We start from the raw sequence: 24698 nt of genomic DNA on the forward strand, positions 1-24698 counted from the left end.
ACTCCTTTGTTCCAAGGTGAACTACGAAGTGCACCCTACAACCCTGTATCTGTCCCGGAGAGTGTGTGCCAGTGCCGCAGCAAGACCTCACCCTGCCTGGGGTATCTTTGAGGAGGAGGTTGGTTCTCAATTCCTTTCACAAAGGGAAGCCACCCACCCCCTTATCACCACCTCCCCTTTCCGCACGCACACACACACACGCAAAGCTTTGCTGGACGTAAATCCCAGAACTGAAGAGAGGCAACAGCTATGATTCAAAATGAGTCTCGGAATTGACAAGCATGCTCTTCTTGCAGTGAGCTCTTAACAACAGGGCCAGGCCCTTCATCCCAGGTCACCTTCGCAGGAGCCTACAGGTTTCTTTCCCCGTGGCAGAGCCAGTGGGTACACTCTTTGGACCAAGGTCACCTGAGGGCTCTTCTGTCAAAAGGACTTCCATGCAGAAACCCTCAGTCTCTGCCTCGGGAGACGGTTGCTCTCTGTGTTTACCTAAAACAAGAAGCAGCTTTTAATGGGTGGCCTCCTCATTTTGCTAGCAGCCTTCCCTAAACAGAACAGTTCCATCCTCTTCTTAATACCACTGAACAAAGGTGTTTTTCTTAGCCTCATAAAAGAGAAATATTTTGTGAAGGAAAAGTAGGACTCATGCCACTTTGTGGAATGACCTGTGTTACACAAATTCACATGAAAAGACACATTCTAGGGGAAATGTGAAAAGGCACCAAAAGGAGAACCAGACAGATGTAGTGTGAATCCACCCCTCCTACCTGTATGATCTCAGGCAAATTAAACCTTCTAAGCCCCTTTTAAAAAGAGAAATAAGAATATCACTCAAAATTGACATGAGGATTAAGTTAAATCACATGTAGAAACTATCTTATGTACTAGGACTGTCTTAACGTCTAAAAGGACCAAATGAAATAATTGGCGATTAGGTTTAAAGGCTGCACTGCTCTGTAGGCAAAGTCCTCCTTATAAATGAGATCATAGATACAGTGGAGGGGGTTCAGCTTATAGGGGTTATGGACATTTTGGAGAATTTAAAGGCTGTTAAGACCTTCATTTCCCCAAAGAAGCACACGAGTCAACATTCTAGGTGCAGTAGCCCATAGATGCCATGAAGCACACCTGTGGGCTGCTGCATGGAGTCAAACTAAGAACTCACGCCTTGAGCACTCATGTTGGCACACCCATCCTCTGTCTGCAGGGGAGGGTGAGACCTGTTCTCCTTTTTGTGTGGGATCGGTGATTCTAACAGGACTCACCCTGAGCACATCCCACGCCACAGTCCATACATAGATGAGGACTTGGTAGAGCCTGGCACCCTTGTCATAGGTGAGTGTTTCTCCCCACCCAGACCCATATCACATGTTAGGGCACAAGGCCAACTGTCTAGTTCCTTTGACTACATGGAAAAACCCAACAGGATTGAATGCATTAAAAAGCTTGTATCCTCTCACTGGAGTAATTCCCTCCTTTGTGACTGAAGATAAAAGTAGCTAATGTTTTTTAAGCGCTTACCACTACACACTTGGCATCATAACCACATGAGGTGGGTTTGGTTATCTCCATCTGGCAGTCAGCTGCATATGGAACAGTTTAAAAGTCATGTGCTGCAGGTCTCCCAGCTAGTGAGTGCCAGAGCCAGGCTTCAAATCTGAGCACCCCCAACCACAATGCCACACCTTCTGCCTTTCTCTTCCCAGCTGGCTCAGAGGCACTGCACATGTCAGTGGACTGGCCCTTGTGGTTCACCAATTGTTCAGCCTTCTTCTTTCAGCTTCCCAGACCTGTGGAGTCAGCTCCAAGAAGACTGCCCCTGCATATAAGCTGCTTCCTGCTTGCCCACACTTCTGTCAGTCCATAATGTACACTCCCGATGTTATAAAGTGTTCTACTTCCCCATAAATGAACATGAACGGTTTCAAAGCCTCTGAATCTTCCACTCTATTAACTTATTGCTTCCTATTTCAGATAAGAACTAGCCCTTTTGTTATATTTTAATTTCAAATATCCACTCTCTTTATCAGCTGGCCCACCACTGTCCTCTGAGGCTCCAGCTCAATCATTTGTGGTGGCTGAGCTTCCTTATGTACAGCCAGGAAAATGGATCTGGGACACACTGGGAGGAAAGTGGAGGAGTGTGTTTCAGTTATACCTGAAACTTCTCGGACTGATGTCTCGGTAAGTTTCAATGGACTTTGAAACTCTGTTTATGTGAAAATTTTTGGAACATTCAGCATTTTAAAATATGCACTGTAAGTACTTTAACAGAATGTTGGGTGGTTACAGACCTGCCCAGAATTTAACCTCCCTTCCTCCCAGTGTGACAGTTTCTGCTGTCCTTATTCCTCCTGTGTCCTCATCAATATGTTCTGACCCTGCCTGGTGACCAGGTAAGCTTCCGGTGGCTCCTTGCTTTAACAGTGAGACTTTCCTGATGCTGGTCTATACTCAGCCACAGCAGTCCAACAAGGTGGGCCCTATGACAGGACACCAAGACTCTTCTCTGCAGTACATCCAGCAGAGGGGCAGGTAGGAGCAGGCAAAACAGGAATCAGCACTAGACATTTAGACCCCCAAAAGAAAGAGACCCGAGGAAAGAGATGCACCCTCCTGTACACAGGAGTCAGAATAGATGGGCACTCAACAGGTGGGCCATGGAGTGGGGAACCGATCAGGCTTGAATTCTGGTTCTGTCACTTACTCACTGGATAACCTTGAGAAAGCCCCAAATGTGTCGTGTGAAATGGGGCTGATGACAGTCCCCATGTTGTAGGTCGTTTTCATGGTGCAAGGGTCATGGTAAGTGCTCTGTGAAAATGGCCATCACAATGACGCATGACTCCCAGAGAAGATGCAGGGGAAACTGGGCAATGCCCGCAGACCATCCCCCGCCCCCAGCTGAAGTGGCTTGATAGCACTGAGCCCTGCTGCTGTCAGAGCTCAGCCCCAGCCCACCCAGTCAGAGTGATACCCACCTGAGGGCACCGTACTCCAGGTCCACAGGCTCCTCCAGGTCTTCCCATTCACTCCCACTCTCTGGGGACTCTTCTGGAGGCAAAGACTCTGGGACAGTGCCCCAAGAGCAGAACTGTGGCAAGAGAATGGTCCCAGAATCTGCCTCCAAACATTCTTCACAGGGTAGCTGGCCTTGGCATGTAGAGTTGATGGTAAGATACTCTTCATCCTCCGAGGTGGGAGAAGGGGCTCCACATGGATGGTACATGTCACCTTCCCCATCCTCCCCATCCAATTCAGGACTAGAAAACAGAAGCCCATGTGTCTTCCAGCCTTAATAAAACAAATTCCTTGCCCTACCTTCCCCTTGCCTTTTAGAATACTCTCCACGACGCAGGCCGGTGAGACTCAGCCAATGTTCAAACAGCTCATGCCAGAGGCTGCTCTGGGCACCAAGAAGCAAGAAACGAATAAGGCACTGCCCCTGGCTTTGAGGAGCCCCCAATTTAATGAGAAGTTGGAGCAGTAAAGAAATGTTACAGTCCATGTAGGAAGTGCTATGATAGAGGCAGCTGCAGCACCTTACTGAGCTCAGGGGACAGAGGGGCTTGCCAGAGAGCACAGCATTGCAAGCAGGGCAATGACCCAATTCTAAGACAGACTCTTCACATGGCAAACAGAGTCAGTCAGACCTTGGACAAGTTTATTGACTTCATTGGAACCTCAGTTTTCTCATTTGACAAAACTAAATCGTCAAGAAGCGTCTAGGATTATTGGGACATGTAAATTACATAATTCCGACACAGCCCCCTCGCTCCGAGTTCCTGATATGCGGTAAGCTTTTAGTAAATGTGAGTTGCTGTGATTACTACTGTGAATATGATAACTATTTCAACAGAAGAATTACAAAGAAAGGGCCTCAGGAAGGGGTTGGGAGTGACTCAAGCAGGCAACCATCAAAGTACTTTGTGCAAAGATCAGGTCCTTTTCTGAGCACTGAAAATGTGCCTATTTAGAGAGGCGGCCAGCTAGAGTGACATTTACTCCCTGTGAAAGGACACAGGAGTCAGACAAGTGAGTGGTGAAGCTCATTATCTGGTGATGCAGCTGCAGACGTAATGGTCAAAGATCAAGGCTTCCAGGGGCTGCCCCAAGTTCGCCACACACGCCTCTTGATTAGAAAGAACAGTCCATGCAAAGGTAGGACATTTTACACAGCACTGCAGACATGCAGAGAAGGTGCTCAGAAAATATCTGTCGAAGGTCTGGTTAGAGAAGATGAGAAGGAATATCTAAGAGAAAAGCACAAAGATTTAGCTTTTTACCAAATACATGGATCCTCATTTCTCAGCCTCCTTCCCCATACCCAAATCAATGGGTTGGCTTTGTTATGTGCTGCTGCTCTCCTTCTCCTTTCCTGCATTGCCTCTTTCTCTTAAAATTGGCTCTGGTGCACCCCAATAGCTACAAACACCCAGACACCCAGAGAGTCCATCTTCCTCCCCAGTAGAGCTGGAAGCGTCTGTCCCAAACTGAGCTTCACTGTGAAAGAGACATTATTTCCGCTCATAAGAGCTACAGGGTATGTGAAATAGTGAATGTCATGTAAATATATGCACACTCAAGTGTATAAAAAAGAAATTATTCTACAAGGACTGAAGAGGAACACTCACTGTCAAAAGACATTCTTAATTCTTGAGCATTTGCAGGGAAAATTGGCTTTAAACTTGGCCAAATCATGTAGAAACTGTTTTCTTACAAAAATAGGAAAGAAACATTCAAGAAGTTTTATCAAAGAATGGGAAATCTAGCCTATTGCCCAGGCCAAGACTCACTACTGACCCCACCCCCTCAAGCAGCACCCACTTCCCTCCTTTCTGAGCACACTAAGCCTTGTTGAGGAGTGAGAGGTGGCAGCAGTATGTTTCCACTGGCCACTGCAGCTGCTTATGTCCACACCTCACCTCCCACCAGTAGACTCCCTCCACCCCTTCTAATAAGCTCTTTGCCCTCTGGTTTCGATTCGGAGTTCCAGCTACTGGCTCTGCCTGGACAGAGACCTAGGGAAGCCATCAGCCTAAGAGGCAAGAGGCAAGGCTTCATCTGAGGCTCAACCAAAGAAAAAGTTATTTTCTTCCCGCTTGTCCAGGGGCACTTGGGGTCCCAAGGGTGAAATCTTGGCCATTATCCCACCACAAGTAGGGACAACGACTGCCTATCCTTCTACCCTTTTGCACATGCCATCAGGCTGCCCTTGGAGATTTGACCTGGGGCTCAACTGTGGGCATAGGGAAAGGGTGACTAGGGAATAAAGAGGCACCAGAAGCCTGTATGCCTATTTCACAGAAAGGGCAAGACTTGGAAATTTGGAGAATTTCATTAAGATAGAGACATTCTTTCACAGCAAGCCTCATGTTTTGCCATGTGGACATGATGGGTAAAGAGGTGGAATCCTACACCCAGGGTTCAAGGTCAGCCATCTCACGGCTAATGTAGCAGGACTTTCAGCAAGACCCTGATGCTGTCAGGGTACACGGAGCTCTCTGCTCACCCCCTGGGTTTGTGTAACGACCTCAAGTTCTTCTTGCCCTCATTCTCTGCCCACCAAGCTGTCCAACAGAAGGAGGCTTTTATAGACAGATGATAACCAGAGGAGAATCTGGAGATTTCACATGGGCTCCCTGGCCAGCCATCTCTCCCACACAAACCAGCAGGACCCCAGAACCAGGGTCCCCACCAAGGCCTGAAACTCCTCAGTGGGTATTTTTAAGAGGAATCCTAGTTCAGCTCTGAGGTCAGTGAAACCATTCTGAAGGCTCTGCTTGCTACAGGATATTTACTGAGAAAAGACACTATGCCCAACTTTTCTGGACAGCTATCCTTTAAAGACTTGGACCACCAAAATCATCTCTACCTTCAGGAGGAAAGTCACAGAAGCAGATTGGCCATTTCAGGCTTGAAATATGAAGGTATTATAATTGTCCTATTTGCTTATGCTTAAACTCACAACAAAGTTTGGGTTTTGTGTTTCTTCATGTCTCCAGTTCTCCATCGTCAGGCCCCATACTGATGTCCCTGTTAGCCCTGATGACACAGCTGGGAGCCCCAGGTCTCTGATCCTGACAACTGCATTTAGTTTTGGCAGGTTGGATTTATGGTATCTCTAAAACATCAAGGTAGACTAGTTCAATGGACTGCCAGATTTGAAGCTCAGATGATAAATCTGAGCTGAAGTATAATAGTTGGGATTTGTCAGAATTGTGTGGATAGGAATAGGAATGCAGGGGGCAGGTACCCGTGGGAGCCTGGAAGGTATAAAGAGAACCCTACTAGAGGCAGCACCCAGGCTCCATCCCAGGCTCTGCCACCTCACTCACTCCCCTCAGCCACAGTCCAACCCAGGAGCAGGCATGACAGCTCCCTCACCTGGCAACTGCATCCCTCCCTAACTACTCTGACATCACACCTGGCCTAGCAGCTGCAGTTGAGTGAGATCTCTGGCCTCCTAATTATCTTCTGCTATTCCAGGCAGTGTCCTTCCCCAGAAGGTATGTCATAACTTTAGGTTCATTTCAAGGACTCCTGCTTCATTTTGCTTTCTTAAATAAATGACCATCAAGATTTATACCATCACTTTCACAAAGTGATGCTTGGTGAACTTACGTGCATTTTACTTACATGAGTTTAGTGATATGTGCTAGGCAAAAAAAAGAAAGAGAAAGAGAACCTTAAACATTCTGCAAAGACCAACTGTCCAACCAATGAGTGTAAGCCCTGAAGTGCACATGAGTGGGAGAACTAAATCTTCCATCCTCTCAGTCTGTCTCTGTTTCTATGGGGCCAGCATTTAAAGACAAACATTTTGCATACAGCATGGCCCATAAATGCAAGCCTCCTAACTTCGTCTGAAGCTTGACCAAACAAAAAGTGATTTGCTCCCACACCAAGGGGCAAACAACATCACTCCTTCCAAAGTGATGATTCAAGGGTAATGAGACTTGATGCGATTGTTGCCTTATGCCTACCTTTAGGAACTAACCTTATAAAAAATGTGACTCCAGCCAAGCTTTCCCTCTGATAGGCACGTAATCCAAATCTCCTCCATAAAAATGTACTATAGTGCTTTATTATAAGATATTTTTATAAAGATCTACTACTAGACGGTAAAACCTCTAGATATAGAGTGTGAGAAAAGAAGAGAACAGAGAAAGAAAAGTGAAATCGAATCTTGTCCATGAACACTTTGGGTTTGCTGTGGTGCTGGCAGCCATCTGGTTGTAGGAAGTTGCCACCTGGCAGATGGTAAGTTCCGGCAATTTGCTGGGAATTTCAATTGAAGGGACCTGTTCTTTAGCTGGAAATAGCTCAGGAAAGGGAAGGAAAACAGACTTGCATTGAGTTCTTACTGCATGCCAGGCAGTGTGACAGCACCCTGCACGTGCTATTTCTTTTGACCTGCACAGTACCCTGTGGAACTGTCATGGCCCCCATTTACATTTGGGAAGCCTCCAGCTCAGGGAAGGCAACTCTCCAGGCATACTAGTAAGTGGCAATGCTGAAACCATGTAATAGGATCCAGAAATCCATGCTCTTTTTGTTAAAGAGTTTGACTCACAGATGCCAGACATTTAAGAGGCAGTGGCCTGCGACAGCCACCTCAGAACTGAGCTGCAAACACTTTTAAAGCTTCTGCAGAGAGTCACAATCCCACTTTGAAATTCTTATTCAGACCCTACCCAGGAACTAGGGGAACTGTGTCCAGGGGTTGCAGGGCATGCGTCCCTCTTTTCTTCCTGTAGGGGGCGGCCACTAACTATGTGTGCATTAAATGCAAACTGACGTCCTGTTGGAGGAGAGGTGGACTTGGTTTGAGTTCTTTCAGAGGGGAGGAAAGGTTCCTAAGTGAGGGAGGGAAAACGAAGTAAAAATAAAGTCAGGAAATGTGAGGAGGCAGAAAGCATTCATCAACAGAACCACCACAGGGAGGCTAGAGAAAAAGGGGGAGCGGTTGGCCATTGAGAGAGCCAGGATATGCAGAACAGTAAGGCTGACTGCCCACAGTTCATCCATGGGTACATGGACCATGTTGGCCTGGCAGTGAGTATGATGGGCGACGGGCGTTCACAACAGACTGAAGATCGGAGACTCCCCTGGAATGCTCTGGACGAGCCCTTGGGACTCTCATGTGGCTCTAGAAGGAGCAGTCCCTCCAAGAATGACAGATTTTGGACATCTGGTATACCCTTGCAAATAGGGCCACTAAGCCAAATTTAATTTGGTTCAGAAAAACAGAATAATGTGATGTTTGATGTAAAAAAAAAAAAAAAAAAAAAAAGCAAATGCTAAAAGATAGGCAGAAATAGGTATCCGGACTTGGAAGTAGAAGACATAAAGAGACATAAAGATGTATTTGCTCCCTCTATGTGGGAGCAAATCACTTTTTCCTTGGTTGAGCTTCGGATGAAGTTAGGAGGCTTGAATTTATAAGCCATGCTGTATGCAAAATGTGTAACTTTAAATGCTGGTCCCATAGGAACAGCATAACAGCATAAAGATTTCACCTTAATATAAGGAAGAACCTCTGATCAGTAACTAGATGATGATAAAATGGGTCACTCAAGAGGTAGCAAGTTCCGCATCCCTGCAGATATTCAAGCAAAAGCTAGGACCCCTTCTTCAGGAATGTTATGGAGCAGATTCCAGCATGGAGTCTGAGGCTAAACTAGATCATTTTTATATTGAACAGGCTGATTTTCTGTAATTTAATGAATGAAACAGTGACTGCCTATACTAATAGTTTAAAACACCATTTTAAATAACTATTAACTATATTAAATTAAAGGCACCTGGCAAGTCAAATTCCAAGCTTGTACCTGTACCCAGAGTCACTTTATAATTCAGCTCCCAGGGTCTCTTTTCATTATCCCAAACTATCTGGCATCAAAACCTTTCAATATCCAAACAAGTGCCTCCTGCCTACAGGAAAGTACGGTTCCTTTTATATGTCCTTTAAGATCATGGCAATGATTGTCCTTGGACAAGTCGCTGTAGGTTATTTTCTTTATTATTTTATCAAGTATGTCAATTACTGCCTAGAGTGCAATTGTAAAGAGCTATAAATACACTTATGTTATACATTATCAGACAATGAAAGTGAATGTCATTGATGAATGTGCTTGCCCACCCTGTTCTACTTTGCAAACCAGTTAGCTTCTGTTCTGCTAACACAGCATTCTTCAAAAAATTGTAGCAGGGTACTTTTAGGGAATGCATGCCTGGCTCCTGGATTTTACAGCTCTCACCAGGTCCAACTGTATTACACCACCACTTTACACTTCACAGGGACTATCATTCCCTATGGATCTACCTTTGACAGTCTTCTAGGATGACCATCAAATGAGAGCCATTTCATCTAAGTGGATTTATAGAGTGTCAGACACAAATGATTGCCCCTTGTTATTTGCCTGCTTTATGCCCAAGCCTCTGGCTGGCAAATGCCTAGAAGCAGGTCTTATCCTACATGTGCAGCCCTCTGTCTGCTCCCAACAGGTTTCCAAGCCCCTTGTGTAATAAGTACTTGTCAAACTGAATCAAAGACTATGTGTTCCTTCAGCATAGGACTGAGAACCAGAAATACTTATAGATGGATGGACACAAAAATGCAGACTAAGTTTAAAATGACTGTGAAAATGAATGCTGCAGGGTGGTCTTGAAGATATAGATGTGTTTAGAAAACAAAAGCTGGTATAGCCAGGCATGATGGCCAGTGCCTGTAGACCCAGCTACTTGATCAGCTGAGGTGGGAGGATCACGTGAGCCCAGGATTTTGAATTCAGCCTGGGCAACATAGTGAGACCCCATCTTTTTAAAAAAACTGATGTTGATAATAAAGCATTATATTAGCAATAGAAACGAGGATGCATGTAAGAACTTCCTTCTTACTACAAAGCTTTAAGAGGCCATGGAGGATACAAGAGAAAAGTTTGTGTGCCAGGAGAAAACCTGAGGCCTGCCATCTATAGTTTCCAAGACATATTGGGGACAATTGTGGTCTGGGTAGGGTTTGCTTTCCCAAAAGTTCACAGGTGGTCACAGCAGCACCAGACCTTATGCTTCTCTTGGTGCAACCTCTCTCCTAAATGCCCTGAACAGTGCTGGGTACAAAAAGCATCCAAGCATAGTTATTGATGGCTTGATTATAATTTCCTAGCAATGAGATGCACACAGTTTACAAAATGACTGCAAATGTGGCAATTCTTACCTTCCAAGTCTCATGATATCACAAACTGAATAGCAGTTTTGCCTCACATCCTTTTCCAAAGAGGTCTCCAATGTTGATGCATCCCTTTCTTGGTGAAGTTTGCATAAATGAGGGTGGGACTCAGGAGAATGTGTCAAGGAACTGGCCCAAGGTCTCTCTCTATTTTGGCCCCATTGTGCTGCTCTGATGGCCTTTTGGGAAGACTCTGGCCTGAGACCCAGGCCTTCCCCTGCTTCTGGGGAGGCACTGTCCCTCCAGCTGTCCTCTTGATCCAGGATGGGGCTGGTACATGAGTCAGTACATGTTGCCCTGGTGAATTCTTTGTCAGTTGAGAGTTCAGGTGTCTATTAAAAGAAATGCTACTGATTACTGGCTCTGGGGTGCAAATTTTTTTTTTTTTAAATAAAAAGCTTTTTTCCCCCATGTGGTTGTAGATCAGAGCAGTTACAAGATGGGTTTTGAGGTTGGCCTATCACCATAGCATCCCAGCTCCTCCACATGCTCCCGGCTGGACCCTGGGCAGCACACTCAGGCACCTTAGCTTAGGGGGCTTTGGAAGCTCTCCATAAATGTGAGCCTTATTTTTAAATAAAAAAAATTTGCAAAATTTAGACAAAGATAAAAATGGAAGATAAATATGCTAAACAATGACTCTATTCCACTTTCCGATAAGAAATGTTTTCTTTTTAAGTTCATCTTCATCTGTCATCGCAGGGCTTGTCTCCCTGTCTCCCGCCCCATCAAGATGCTCTTTCCTGGGTCTCCTCCTCACTTTCCCAGACATGACTTGCTTCATCTCAACTGCTCACCTCCCTGTCAGCCTTTTAGGTATGGTTTTGGTGACGTGCTATGTCTTGCTGCCACTGCTCGACCTTCTACAGAAAAACAATCTGTGTTTCAGTAGAAAACTGTTTTTATCTACAGCAGAACCTGCTGGGTTCTCTGATTCTGGCTGTCTCCACTGTCTTTGAGCTATTTTACAACTCTATAAATAAACAGGTCCTTTGAAATCTTTTTTTGAGCCAGTTTTAACATCTGCCTGGTCCCCTCATTGAATGAGTTAAATAAAACCTTTAACATGTGTTCATTTTTATATCTGTAGGAATCATGATTTTACCTTTTCCAGAAAATTATCTTCTAGCACTTCCACCCCCGGATCTCCATCCCTGATGTAATAAAGCCCATGGCTGGGTTCCCACCCCTGCCCTCACCTACAAAAGAAGAACCACCCCAATGAGTGGTCTCCCCACCTTTCTGATTGTACATCCCTAGCAACGAGAGGGATACACCTCCAAATGTGCACATTTATTTAATTATAAGTCATAAACATTTACTACTCTTCTGATAGACTGGACATTATAAAGGATACACCAAAAATCAAAATTTTAAGAAAGAGCATATTTTATCACATTTCATACTATTTGGAGAGACCTACAAAATCTGTTTTTTAACCTATCCTCTCCTAGCTCACTGTCCCTGGACACGCTCTCCAGCAATCCTTCCCCACTCCAAGATTTCCAGTCTGTGGAGCTGCTGCTTTTCATCAGAACCCCCACTCCCCTTCCCTGTCACACATGTCCTCGGTGTGCCTCTTACTCTGCTTAGATTCCATGGCTCTGCCCCCTAGATGCTCACTTACAGGCAAGGAAGACCCTGAGCGCCCACCTCCTTGCCCCTCTCTTCCTCCCACATGTCACTTGCAGATTCTGGGTTTCCGTTTTAATTCCTACTCAAACTGTGTGAACCTCACCCCTGCTTCTGAGCCTCTGACTAGATTAGCTTCAAGTGTGTGACTGCAGATGTCAAATGGGCAGTCAAGACTTCCAGATAATCTTTCTCTGTGTCCTTAATCAATTCAGTTTTCTACCTCTGCTCTCTAAATTATTTCTCATCTTGTCTCTCTCTTCAAGTTTCCAACAACTCCACCCTGACCTTGCCTGTGACCTCACAGTGAGAACGGACACGTTCAGATGAGAACTCTTCATCTTCCCACAGCAAATTCCACTGAGCAGCCTGTGCCCCTACCCCAACTTCACCTTCTACCTCTCGCCACCCATTTCTGTGCTCTACTTCATGGCAGCCTCTTACATGAGTGTCTCTGCTCACAATTTCCATGCCTCCCTCCTTCTTTCTCGTTCCCACTAGCACCAGCCTTCTGTCCTTACCATCCAATGGAAGGAGCCCACATCAGGGTCCCCAGTGACCTCTATCTTTCTAAAGCCGAAGAACAAATCTCTGTCCTCCCACTCTCTCTCTCTCTCTCAGCAACGTTCTGAGAGCTTCCTCGTTCATTTGCTGTACTTACCTGGAGTTGATCGTTAGTCTCACCCTTGCTTCGTTTTTCCACCAATTCCCCGGCCCCATCTTAATCTCATATGCTGTTCCATCTCTGTACCAGGCCTCTCAATGTTGGCATGCTCTGTGCTGACTTCTGAGTCCTCTCCTTGAACTTATCTGCACTCTTTCCCAAGGTGATCTCAACCATTTCATGGCTTTACATGGCCTCTACATGCTGACAACTCCCAAATTCACTTTTCCCAGCCCTGATCTCATGCCTATTCTCCACAACTGCTTAATAGATATCTTCACTGGATAGCCTATAAACATCTCAGTTTTACATGATATCAGAACTATTGTTTCTCCTCCATGCACCCCAGATGGCCTTCCCCAGCCCCTGTAAGCAGTCCCTCTCTTGGTAATTGGTACCAAGAGAGATGAAGAGGAAAATAGGATCTATGATTACCCTCTTAAAGCATGAAATAGGCATGTGTGATCTAGTGCAGAGAGAGGTATTGGAATAAGGAAAATTGGGCTTTTTACCTTCTGACCCCTCCTTCACCCTGTATTGGCTTCCTCATGCCAAAGCTTCATGGCTCTCTTTCCTCATACCCTTTTCTAATCACAAAGTAGTCTCCTGACTCCACCTGCCAGATGTATCCCAAATCTGGCTGCTGCTTAACTCTTCAGCTACAGTCTGAGTCCAAGCCACATCATGTTTGACCTGCTTGACTTCCTGCAGTCCCTGAGCACGAGCAACCCAAGTGGCTCCTCTGAAGAATGGAGGAGGACATTTCCTGCTTAACCCTCCATGCCAGCCCAGTGGCTTCCCACTGCATGCAGGATGGTGGCATCATGTTCCTCTGATCCCCAAGGCCCTCCAGGGTCGGTCCCTGCCGCCTCCACAACTTCCTCCACTTCTGCTTCATTAACGACAGCCCAAGCACACTTGTATTTTTGTCCCTCAAACATCCAGGTGGGTTCCCATCTCAGGGCCTTTGTTCATGCTGTTCCTTCTGCCTGGAATGTCCTTACCCCAAATGTGGGCATGGCTGCCTCCTTCTCAGAGGTGCTTTACTTTATGGACTAAATGCTCACTCCCCAGAGCTGCTTACCCTTGCTCTGCAATCTGACCACTGGAGCCACCCGAGCAAATCACAATCCTTCTCCCACTTGGCCTTCGGGTATGAGGAGGGAAAGCTCACCCACACGCCTCACCTGGACCCTTCCTGCTAGAGCTTTATGGGCTCTCCTGGGAGGAGCTATTTTCCAGGATGGAAAGATTGCTTTTTTCCCTGGGATTTCCTAGAGATTTCAACAAAAACACAGAGTCCCAGCACCTTGGCCTGAATTGGTGTATGTGAAATTTGGCCCTCTCTCATCTGGTTCAGTTTCTTAACACAATTGCTGTCATCTACCTTCTTTTCCAAACCAGCAACTTTTGGATATCTTTCCCATAGCTCTTCTCTCCCTAGATGCTATGTCAAATGACCTCTTGGAGTCTAAGCATCAACAGGATCTGGGTCATCAAGCCCTTTATGTTGTCCTAGTGATGGTGACACCCTCAGGCACAATAAGTGATCCTTTTTATCCACATCCTAGAGATGAGGAATCATGAGGCCTAGAGAGGACAGGCAACTGCCCAAGGCCCATGCAGCACAGCAGGTACAGGTGATCCAGGTACCCGCCCAGATCCCCTCTCCAGGACTGAGACTCACATCCCACTGCCTCATCTCCCCCCCCCTTGGGGTGACCTACACCCCAGTGCTGGTTAGGGCAACACGCAAAGGCACAGGTTCTCTTGTCCCAATTCATGGCAGCTCCAAAGGGCCATCTCTGCTCCAGGGCTCCCTCCAGGGTCAGCTGAGGCCCTGGTTATAGATGCACATTGATCTCTCCTTCTGCCTCACCCCACTTCAGTCACCCTCACAGGGGATGTTCTCAAGTGCAGGCCCATAAAAACCTCCCACACTCACATGTCTGCTGCAAAATCTGTTTCCTAGGGACCTCGCAGAAGGCATGGCAATGGGTAATTTTATCTGTCAACTTGGCTAGGCCATGGTACCCAGATAAGTGGTCACATACCATCTAGATGTCGCTGTGAAGGTATTTTTTTTAGATGTGATTTGACATTTAAATCAGCAAACTTTGAGTAAAACAGATTGTCTTCCATAATGTAGTGGGCCTCATGCTGTCAGCTGAAGCCCCTAAGAGGAAAGACTGGCCTCCCTGAGGAGGAGGGAGTTCTGCCTCCAGATCACCTTTGGGCTTGATCTCCATCAGTTATTCCCTGGGTCTCCAGCCTGCTGGCCTGCCCTGTCGAATTTGGACTGGCCAGCCCTCATAGTCACATGAGCCAATTCCTATAATAAATCTCTTTCTCTTTCTCTCACTCTCTTCATATATAAACACACATAAACACACACACTCACACACACTCATTCTATCTGTTCTATTTCTCTGAGAACCTGACTAACATAGGAATCAAGGTAAAAATCCTGATTTTCCTGATTCCAGTGGCTCTCTTCTTTGCACTAGACTGCGCGCGCCTATTTCATGCATTAGGGGGGTAATCATATATCCTATTTTCCACATCATCTCTCAGAATGGAAATTCTTATTGGAAATTCCCTTGGTCTGCTTCTGTGTCTACTCTCCTTCCTCCCAGGCTTCCCTCTCTGATGCCTGGGCTTCCAAAGAACCTGGCCCTAAAAGTTTCACAGCCAAAGTCTAAACATGTAAACATCTACAGGAAGACCCAAATGTTGGAAGAGTCAGAATCAAGGAGAGGAAGGAGACCTACTGAGGTTCGGGGACCAGCTATTTTCCTGCCCCTGTGAAAGGAGGTGGCACTGAACCTACCTACAACCCTACAACCCTCTTAGGACCCTAGAATCAGGAAAAGGGGGGCCCAACCAGAGCCAGGCAGAGCGAGTAGAAGACACTGCAGCCTACCTGCCATTCCTGCTCCATCTCAGGCAGCGCACCTGGAGGGGGTCGGCAAAGGAGGAGCGTGACTTCCTGTGGGGCCCCTCTCAGTAAATGCAGCACCTCCTGCGAGAAACCAAGATTCACTGTTAGATCTGGGACTGCATCGCTGGGGATACAGCGATGTTCTCCCCACTGTGTTCCAGGCACTGGCTCCTCCCTCCTGCACCTTGGTCTATTTCTCACTCCTAAGAACTCCAGAGAACACTGCCGTGGCCCTGACTTTTCAAAGTGCAAGGAACCAACGTCAGTGTCCTGCAGCTTCCACAAAGTTGATGCAAGATGCTGGGCTGTGCATCACCTTTGTGCAGCTTGGGCTCTGGGAACTTCTCACCTGTAATATTGCAGTAACCGCCTCTCTGGTCCCTGCCTTCACCAGTGTCACCCACCTGCCTCCCTCCACGTTGCTCAAGGGAATGGCAATATCTGCCAATACCAATGCCTTTTCTTCAGAGAGAGAAAGAGTGGCTCCAACAAATGGCTGTTCATCTCAATTGCCCTTTCCTCCCAACCTCCCCTCATCTTGGGCCACCAATTGTGCAGGCTCCACCACCTGAATCTCTAAAGCCTGATCCTTGGCTCTGAGCTTCCTATCAGGGCTCGGCTTGAGCTCTGGGAACCTCTCGCCTATAGGATTGCAGTGACCTCCTCTCTGCTTGCTGCCTTCTCCAGTGTCACCCACCTGCCTCCCTCCACAATGCTCAAGGGTAGTTTTCCATAATGCAGATATAACTGAGTCCTTCCTCCCACTGCACACCCTGGCTGACTCACTTTTCCCTCAATGTAAGCTCCAAGGCATAGCACATAGACCCCATTTCTACCTGCTGCTGCCTCTCACCCCAGTTCCCTCTCTCCCATCTACTCCCCTCTGCACCCACATCCTAAGCCCCTGCCATGCTGAACCTGTTGCTCCAAGCCACCCCCTCAATGTCCAGGGCTCAAGGTTGCCTCGATAGCTCCTATTTCCTATTTAGACCAGGATTTCTCAAACTCTTGGCACTGTTGACCTCTCAGGCTGGACAATTCCTTGTGAGAATGCCTGTCCTATGCATCGTAGGGTGTTTAGCAGCATCTCTGGTCTCTACTCACTAGATGCCAGAAACACTCATCAGCTGTGACAACCACAAATGTCTCTGGACTTAAGCAAATGTCCTCTGAGAGGGAAATAATCCCTGCTTGAGAATTGCTGATCAGAACACTCCCTAGTCCCTGCCTCAGCCATCCAGGACTTCCAAGGGGTGCACTTCTTTCCTGGCTCACTGGTGTGAGCACTGTAGCATGGGCTTTCGTCTCCCAGGGTACGTGTCTCCTGCCATCACCGCTGTTTCCTGCCCATGAGCTCTGAGACTGCATGAGCTGTCCTCCTCTGTGTCTTCAGTCTCTCATAGAGTTGCCAGCCCAGCAGTGGTTCTCAGAGAAGGGTTCTTGGATCAGGAGATGGACAGATGAAGGTACACCCTCCCACCCGAGTGGATGATGTTCTAGAGACCTCCCCGCTGCCCTGCCCTGCCCTGAACCACTGTCCCCATTTGCCCATCTTGCTTTGTGATTCTGGAGCTGACCTATGAAGACTGCATGAGGCTTCCTGTTGGGCTCAGTTAGGGGAACACGGCGGGAGACCAGAGACAGGGAGAGGAGGTCATTGCTGCTTCCAGATTCCTCCCTTCAGGTTGCCATGGGATGACTACAACCTCAGCCAAGGCAAGAGCTCATGCCAGCGAGTCCCTCCACCAGCTCTCCATTCCCGGGGTGGGGTAACTGCGCTTTCGCATCCCCTTTGATCTCGGGTTAAGGGTAACTGCTTCCCACTCTTCCTAGCCCTAGGCCACAACATGCTCCCTTGAGCTTCCTAACAACCTGCCCACACCTTAATTAAATGTTCCTCAAATGACTCCATTTTCTTCCAGGACTCTGTCTAATATATACAATATTTCATTACTCTTTCTTCTTCTTAAATTGCATTTTTGATCATAGGCAGGACAATCAGTGCAACAATGTATGAAAAGCTATAAGTGTAGCTGAGAAATGAGAAGGAGAACAGAAAGGGACCCAATCTAGTCCCTTCAGCCCCACGCCCAACTCCCAGGATGTGTGTGAAGAGACGTCAGCCAGCACAGAGGCCAGGGCTTTATCTTCAGCTTCTCTCATGAACCCAGCGAGAAGCAAGGCTGAGTTAAGGTCAGATATTTAAAAACAGAGATTTTAAATTAAATGTGAGCGTGTACCACTAATTACTCTCTTTGTGTGATTAAAATCCAGGCTGCTGGTGTGATTTTCAAGAGCCCAGAGTTTTCCCTATGGCGGCACGCCAGCAAGAGGCAAAGCTGGGGCCAGCCTGCACATAGAGCTGCATTGCCCGTGCCCCGCAGCACCTGGAACATGAGGCCTTCCGTGGACCTTCCATTCACGGCCAGGATAATGTCACCAGCTTCGATGGCCCCATTCTCCTCAGCTGGCTGTCCCGGAAAGAGCCTCTTAATCCTCACAAGATCACTTTTGAGATGGCTGCAGCTCTCTTTCTCCATCTGCACGAAACTGAATCCCAAACCATTGGCATTCTTTTTTAGTTTAACTTCAAACTTAGGACCTGTAGTGTGATATGTTGATAAAAACAAATTCTTCAGTCGATTACAAGTGAAATTGACCAGTCTCAAAATGTAAATTGTCAAGTAGATGAATTATTTCTTTTACGTTAAAATAATTCTTTTGCTACTTTTTATGGCAGAGTACATTATGTATGTTATGGATTAGTGCTGTCCAATAAAATATAATGTGAGCTATAAATACAAACCACAAATGTCATTTTGAAGTTTTCAAATAGTTACATTAAAAGAAAAGGAAAAAGCAAATAAAAAGTAAAACAAAAAATAAATAAAACAATTAAAAAAGTAAAAGGAACCCGGTTAAATACACTTAATCATACATCTTATTTAATACCATATATCTAAAATATTACCACTTCAACATGTCATCAATATGAAAAAATTGTTAATGAGATGTTTTTATTCTTCTTACAAACTAAACTTTCAAAATCCAATACCTATTTTATCCATTTAGATTGGTCACATTTCAAGTCCTCAATAGCCACATGTGGCAAGTGGCTACTATATTGAATAGCACTATTATAGATAACCCAACTATGTTTATACATAAAGATATAGCTGCCAGGCACACACAACATGCTCTTGGCATTTAATAAAACCTGTATCACATATATTCTTATTACTCCTTTAGAACTCTAGTCATTTTGTAGTATACTTGAAACTAAATTTTGCATAATTAGACCATGGAGAAAATTATGGCCGACTCTATGGACAGTGCTTTAGCTGCCATTTTGTTTACCCATGTAGGCTGACCATAAGATAAAACGGTTGCCTCTGGGCACCAAAGATGAGCACAGCTGGCCATCTACATGGTCTGTCCACCAAAAAGGCCTCTGGGCTGCCTCTCTGATGCCAGCGACTCCGCTGGCATCAATGCACAGAGGCACAGAGCACAGACTTGCAAACTTCACCAGGGCAAGAATGGAAGCATGTGAAGCAATTATGTGAAGGTGTGTCGCACGACCAGTTCTACCATCGCCATGAGGCCTCTTCCACTCTTTGGAGTCAGCTTCCCAAAGGCCCCAAGGGAGTGAGCAAAGGGATGAGGACAGAGGAGCCTTGATTTAAAAAGAAGCATTCCCCCTTTACCCCATCCCAACCCTATGGCTGCCTTGCATCTTCTGCAGCAAAACCAGAAAATCTCTATGAAGGGACTAAAACATGGCTAAGGTCCAAATAATTCTTACTGAGGAAATTAACATGTTCCTGGCAAATACCAAAATCACAAGGAAAGTGCAGAGGGGCAGCCCATTGGAAAACATGCAGTGTTGTCCCTCTAAACTGATTGTTCATTTGCTTTTTAAAATGATGCTAATAACAAAGCTAGATTCCTGAACCTTCCTCTCCCAACCTGCCTAGTCATTCCTCAAATAACTTCATTACAAATGACTTGGCTGGACTGTGAAGCCAAATGTATCTGACAATGTATGACCCTTTCAGTCAATTTCATCCTAAATATTCACACAAACATTAAGGTTCTGGCAGCTGATCAAAGGACTGAGGAAGGCTGGGGGCAGAAAGACGCCTAGAAATCATTTGGGGAAAATGCATTTGTTTCCAGAAACCTATTCCATGAGATGGGCTTCCATCGCATGAGAAAGCTGATCTCAGCATGATCACCATGGCTCACTTTCTTTTCAGAACCCAGAGGAAGGCTTTGTGCCTTTCCCTTTTGACCTGACAATTCAAAAGCGGCACACAATAACATGACAATAGTAACACTCAATTCTCTCTCCTCTCACCATCTGTCACCGAGACACAGCTCGAAGGCCTGCCAGGCAAGGCTGTTACCAAGGAAACAGCCGTGTGTTCATCTCCCATGCTGTCATTAGCAGAAGGACACTGCTGTGTAGTCCTGGGGCCTCTTCTCTCTAAGACTAGTCTTGCAATCTAGAAGGAAGGGTGAACAAACTCAGTTTACACTTCGTGTGGCAACCAGGAGGCACTCCCTTGACTCTGCAAATGCTTTTTAATTTTCGGACGCTTCCTATGAGCAGCCTCATTTGAATCTCTCAACTAGCCTATGTGTTAGAATCTAGACCCAGATTTCTCAGTGCTTATTAGACAAGTACACCTGGAAGCAACACATTTACCTCCACTTCACATATGCAGTGCCACACTCATCTTCCTCCCCTCACTCACCCTCACTTCCCCTCCTCGTTCTTCCTAAAACACTCCTCCCCTCACATTGGCTCACCCCACCATTAACCTGCCAAGGGCCACATTTGGAGTGGTCCAGCTCTCCTTCATCTGGTTTCTAAGTTGTGAACATTCTCCATCAGGAACAACTCCCCAGTGCCCCCTCCCCTGCACCCCCTCTCTCACTGCCAGTGTCCCCCTGGGCCGTGGCAAACTCTGGTTACCTTGGCTCGCTGGACCCTGTCTGCACCCCTCTTGGTCCACCCCATCATGACTGCCATTGAACAAATTGAACATGCAACATTCTTGGCTTAAAGTCTCCAATGCTTCCCCTCACCTAAGACTCAAACCTGTGGCACCCCAGGTCTGCACCAACTGCCCTCCCCTTCTTTCCAAAGTGATTTCCCACCTTTCTCCACACAACACCATATACCCTTGTTGCCCTAAGTGTGGTTTCAAGAACCAGCAGCGAGACATCACCTGGAAGCTTCTCAGAAATGCCAAGCTCCCATTCAGGACATGTGGCCCTGCCTTCATCTTCGTGCTGCACCTGTCACTCAGCACCTGCCAAAGCAGCCAGGAGGCCAGCCAAGTACCCTCTCTACCCATGCTCATTAGCAAAGGTCTAAATATCAGAAGGTATCAATAAATTATGGCTCCATTCTCAAGATAGGTCAACCAAAGTCACTAATATAAGCAAATTTCACCAGACACCAGAGGACCACTTTAGGAAAGAAAGCAAAAAGTGGCCAGAACATTGCGCCACAGCTTGTCGGAAGGGCCCTTAGGAATCCCTCCTGTCTCTGTTGACTTTTTAGTTGCCAAGAGAGAGTGATGCCAGCTCTGTGGCTCAGGACACTGGGGCAGTTCGAGGCTCCCACCCTCCGGCAGAGGACTTGGCACAGTGGGGTAACATCGGGTCACTGCGGGGCAGGGAATAAAGGGGACAAAAAGGATGAATGGGTCTGCTCTTGGCACCCTGAATTCCTACCTCATTGTGAGTAAAAGAATCCCAGGACACTCTGACCCAGGCCCCGGTGGGTACAACACAGGGTGATGGGGAATGGCATGAACAGGGAGTGGAGTGGGGTCATCCTATGCAAAGGTGGGAAAGTAAGAAGGCCCAAGACCCTATGGACACAGGGCCAGCGGGGCCGGGGCAGCCAGAGCCAGGCTACAGCAGTCACTTCACTCCATCTTCTCCATTCTGCTGCCTAATTCTAGAATTCAGGCAAGCCACCAGTAAGTTTCTAAGGCTATCTACAGGGGGTGAGATTTTTTTACTTGGAAACATCTGTCTGCTACCTCCTGGGTTGCACATCCCCATAGAAAAGTGAGGGTAGAAGAAATGGAAGAGAAAAAAAAAAAAACTAACAAAGAAAAAGCATTGTTTCCTGCCTGCCTCCCTCCCACCCAGAGGCAATGTCAGCTTCTGATGTTGTCCAGGAAAGCTCTGGAAGGAGGGGAAACTGGTCAGCACAGTCTACTCACCTGCCCAGGACCCTTCAGGCACTGCACAGCCTGCTTGTGGGTGAGGCCGCACAGACTCAATCCATCCACCTGCAGGAGTCGATCACCTGGGAAAGGGACAGATGTCATGTCATGACCTGGTACCCGAGGCTGCAGGAGGTTCCCTTCCAGGAGGCCCCTGCCATGTGCCCCTCCATGCAGCCTGGAGAAATGGGAGAGGAAGCAGAGGTGCCAGGTGTCCCCCCGGAGTCAGCAGGAATCCTGCCTCTCTGAGCAGCCTCGCTCCCTTCTTCTCAGGCACATCACAGATCAGGGATATAAAAGCCTTTCTATTATTGGCTCACAGAATGGTTGAGCCAGCTCTTTTCAACCTCATCCTTCCTCCTGTTTTCCTGTGAAACCAGTTTTGAAAGTATTTTCAAGTTGCTTAGATATTTATATCTCCAGGATGTATTTTTTTTATTATTATTTCAAAAAAGGTCAGGGAGGCATGGTTGATGCTGGAGACATCAGAATTCTAGGGGAAATGGAGATAAGTAAGATCCCAGGTTCTCCTTTTGGCTCAATTCTGGCAGTTTTGGAGACCAACAAAAATCACTCCCTTCCCTCAGAGCAGTGGGAGGAGCAAAGGCGACAGAAGGCTCAGGTGTCCTCCCCGGATGTGCGAGTGAGGTTACCGAGGTCCACTTGTCCTCCAAGAGAAGCAGTATGTTTCCCTATGAAGGCCAAAGAACAACCCAAGTCTTTTAAGTCTTCTACTATTTTTCTATCACCTATGCTTCCCAGTGTGCCACTGCAGAACCCCCAACCTGTCAAATGGCAGGGCAGGTTCTATCACCCCCTTTCCAGGTGAGAAAAGCATGACCTGGGGTGGCAATCATTTGCATAGTTTTCAGAACAGGAGAAGGGCAAGGCCTCGAGGCTGCCCTCCCTGTGCAGGGCTCTTTACACCATGGAGCACAGAGTTCCCAATGAGACCCCATCTCTTACCCTGTAGGATCTGCCCTTCCTTGGCAGCTGGTCCTCCAGGAACAATGGATTTCACGTAGATGCCACCATAGGGCACGCTGGTGTTAATGCCACCCTGAAAAACACAACAGAAAACTCACTACCCATCTGTCCTCCTCCAGGAAGCCTCCCCAACCTCCCCGGCTAAGGGAATCCCCACCTGCCCACCACTGTATCCCATGACCTCACTTCCGACTGGCACTGTCTTCTGTATTCACCTGTTCGTTTAGATTGTATTCTCCACTGAGCAATAAGATTAGGTGTTCATAAGCTTAACAACAGAAACTATGTGAGAGATCTGGGCATGTCCCCAGCCCAAGCACTGGTACATGGCAGGTGCTCAGCAACTGGTCACATGGGATGTACCACTATCTCTCTATTGGTAGGGACCAGTATAGGTGGATATGGCTCTGGGCCTGAAGGCTTGTGCCTGGCACTTCTTGTGTGCTTTGATAGGCCAAAGGATATGTGCATTTTTCATTATAATAGATGCTGCCACATTGCATCCCTATGTGAATATGGATATACTTATTCACATTTCCACCAGCTTTGTATGACAGTACCACTTTTCGACATTCCACCAGCTATATTTGGCCAAGCTGATAGATATAAAGTTTAAAATTTCATTTAATTTAATTTGTATTCCTGTGGCTTTTCATGGGTTTGAGTGTTTTTCATGTGCTTAATGGCCATTTGGATTTGAGTGAGACATTTCAGGAATTATTTTTGAAATGAAATAGCGGCAAAGAAAATCCAAGTTTTTGCCAGCCAAAGGAAATCACCAACCTCTTCTCAGCAAATATATATTTGTGAATAACCCAAAATTTAGTGAGTTTTTCAGACAAGAAATAGCTATGTTTGGTGTCTGATAGAGCTGTTACCCCAAGCCAAGAATAAATTGACCATATTTGGCATCAGCCTGTTCCCTCCACGTGGATTCATGAGCCTTATTGCTTGGTTTCTTACTTGGTCCCTTAAAATCATACACTGCTGACAAACTCATTGCAGGCTTAGGGTCCAAGAAAACAAATATCCTTGCTCTAGGTGCACAGCACTGTCACAGGGGAAAGGAAGGATGCCCTCTATTCACATCTCTCTTCAATTTCCTCTGAAAATTTTCATCAGTCATAGCATTTCCTTACTTTGATGGGAGATGCTTCTATTTCCCATCAACAGTTAAATCCAACAATGGCATTCCTGAAGTCCAGCCCATTCCAGGGTCTCAAGATAATGGATCACTTTCTTTCTTTCTTTCTTTCTTTTTTTTGAGACGGAGTCTCACTCTGTCGCCCACGCTGGAGTGCAGTGGTGCGATCTCGGCTCACTGCAAGCTCTGCCTCCTGGGTTCATGCCATTCTCCTGCCTCAGCCTCCCGAGTAGCTGGGACTACAGGGGCCCACCACCATGCCCAGCTAATTTTTTTGTGCTTTTTAGTAGAGATGGGATTTCACCATGTTAGCAAGGATAGTCTCGATCTCCTGACCTCATGATCCGCCCGCCTCGGCCTCCCAAACTGCTGGGATTACAGGCGTGAGCCACCGCACCGGGCCAGTAATGGATCACTTTCAATACTCAGTAATAAAAGCAGCACCTTCCAACCTCTGGCCTCTGGATTTTCACCAGCTTTGTGTGTGCCATTCCCCAACCCCTTGGGTAAACACAGTTACATGGGTAATCTCCTTCCACAAGGGTCTACCAGGTAGAGCTTAGAAACCAAATGCAAAGTGTCAGTCCTGATGGAGGCCTGGCCCTTGGGATGTCTGAGTAAGAGGCTCCACACTGATTCCGTGCTGGATGACAGTGGACTGCCCCACCCATCCTTGGCCAGATGACAGTGGACTGCCCTTCTCACCTTTAGCTTGTATCCCTGAAGACCCAATATGCTTCTCTCTCTCTGCAGTCCAGCTTGACCTCAGAGTCAGGACACATCACCCAACTCTGCCCACACTGCCTCCCCATGTGGTTGGAATTCCCTAGTGCATGTCCTGCTCA

The 24698-nt window shown here is 46.8% G+C and overlaps 1 protein-coding gene across 6 annotated transcripts in view; it reads right to left on the bottom strand.

Annotated features, from left to right (window-relative positions):
* Positions 1-203: 203 nt before the first annotated feature.
* The window catches only part of FRMPD2 (FERM and PDZ domain containing 2), a 128639-nt gene continuing 104144 nt past the window's right edge, over positions 204-24698 (bottom strand). Inside the window, exons 23-30 of one of the 6 annotated variants that reach the window (XM_045399921.3) lie at positions 22689-22782; positions 21720-21805; positions 19832-19979; positions 17859-18073; positions 15454-15552; positions 10223-10566; positions 2982-3263; positions 204-489 (exon numbers count right to left, since the gene is read on the bottom strand). In XM_045399921.3, the coding sequence (XP_045255856.2) occupies positions 486-489; positions 2982-3263; positions 10223-10566; positions 15454-15552; positions 17859-18073; positions 19832-19979; positions 21720-21805; positions 22689-22782 (1272 nt within the window). In that variant the 3' untranslated portion in view covers positions 204-485. Of the gene's footprint in view, positions 490-2981; positions 3264-3432; positions 4254-6639; positions 6659-10222; positions 10567-15453; positions 15553-17858; positions 18074-19831; positions 19980-21719; positions 21806-22688; positions 22783-24698 lie in introns of those variants that run through there. The other 5 variants (XM_045399924.3, XR_012417245.1, XM_005565181.5 and 2 more) reach the window with 5 other exon arrangements.

Source organism: Macaca fascicularis, chromosome 9, assembly GCF_037993035.2.
Source record: "Macaca fascicularis isolate 582-1 chromosome 9, T2T-MFA8v1.1".
Classification (NCBI taxonomy): domain Eukaryota; kingdom Metazoa; phylum Chordata; class Mammalia; order Primates; family Cercopithecidae; genus Macaca; species Macaca fascicularis.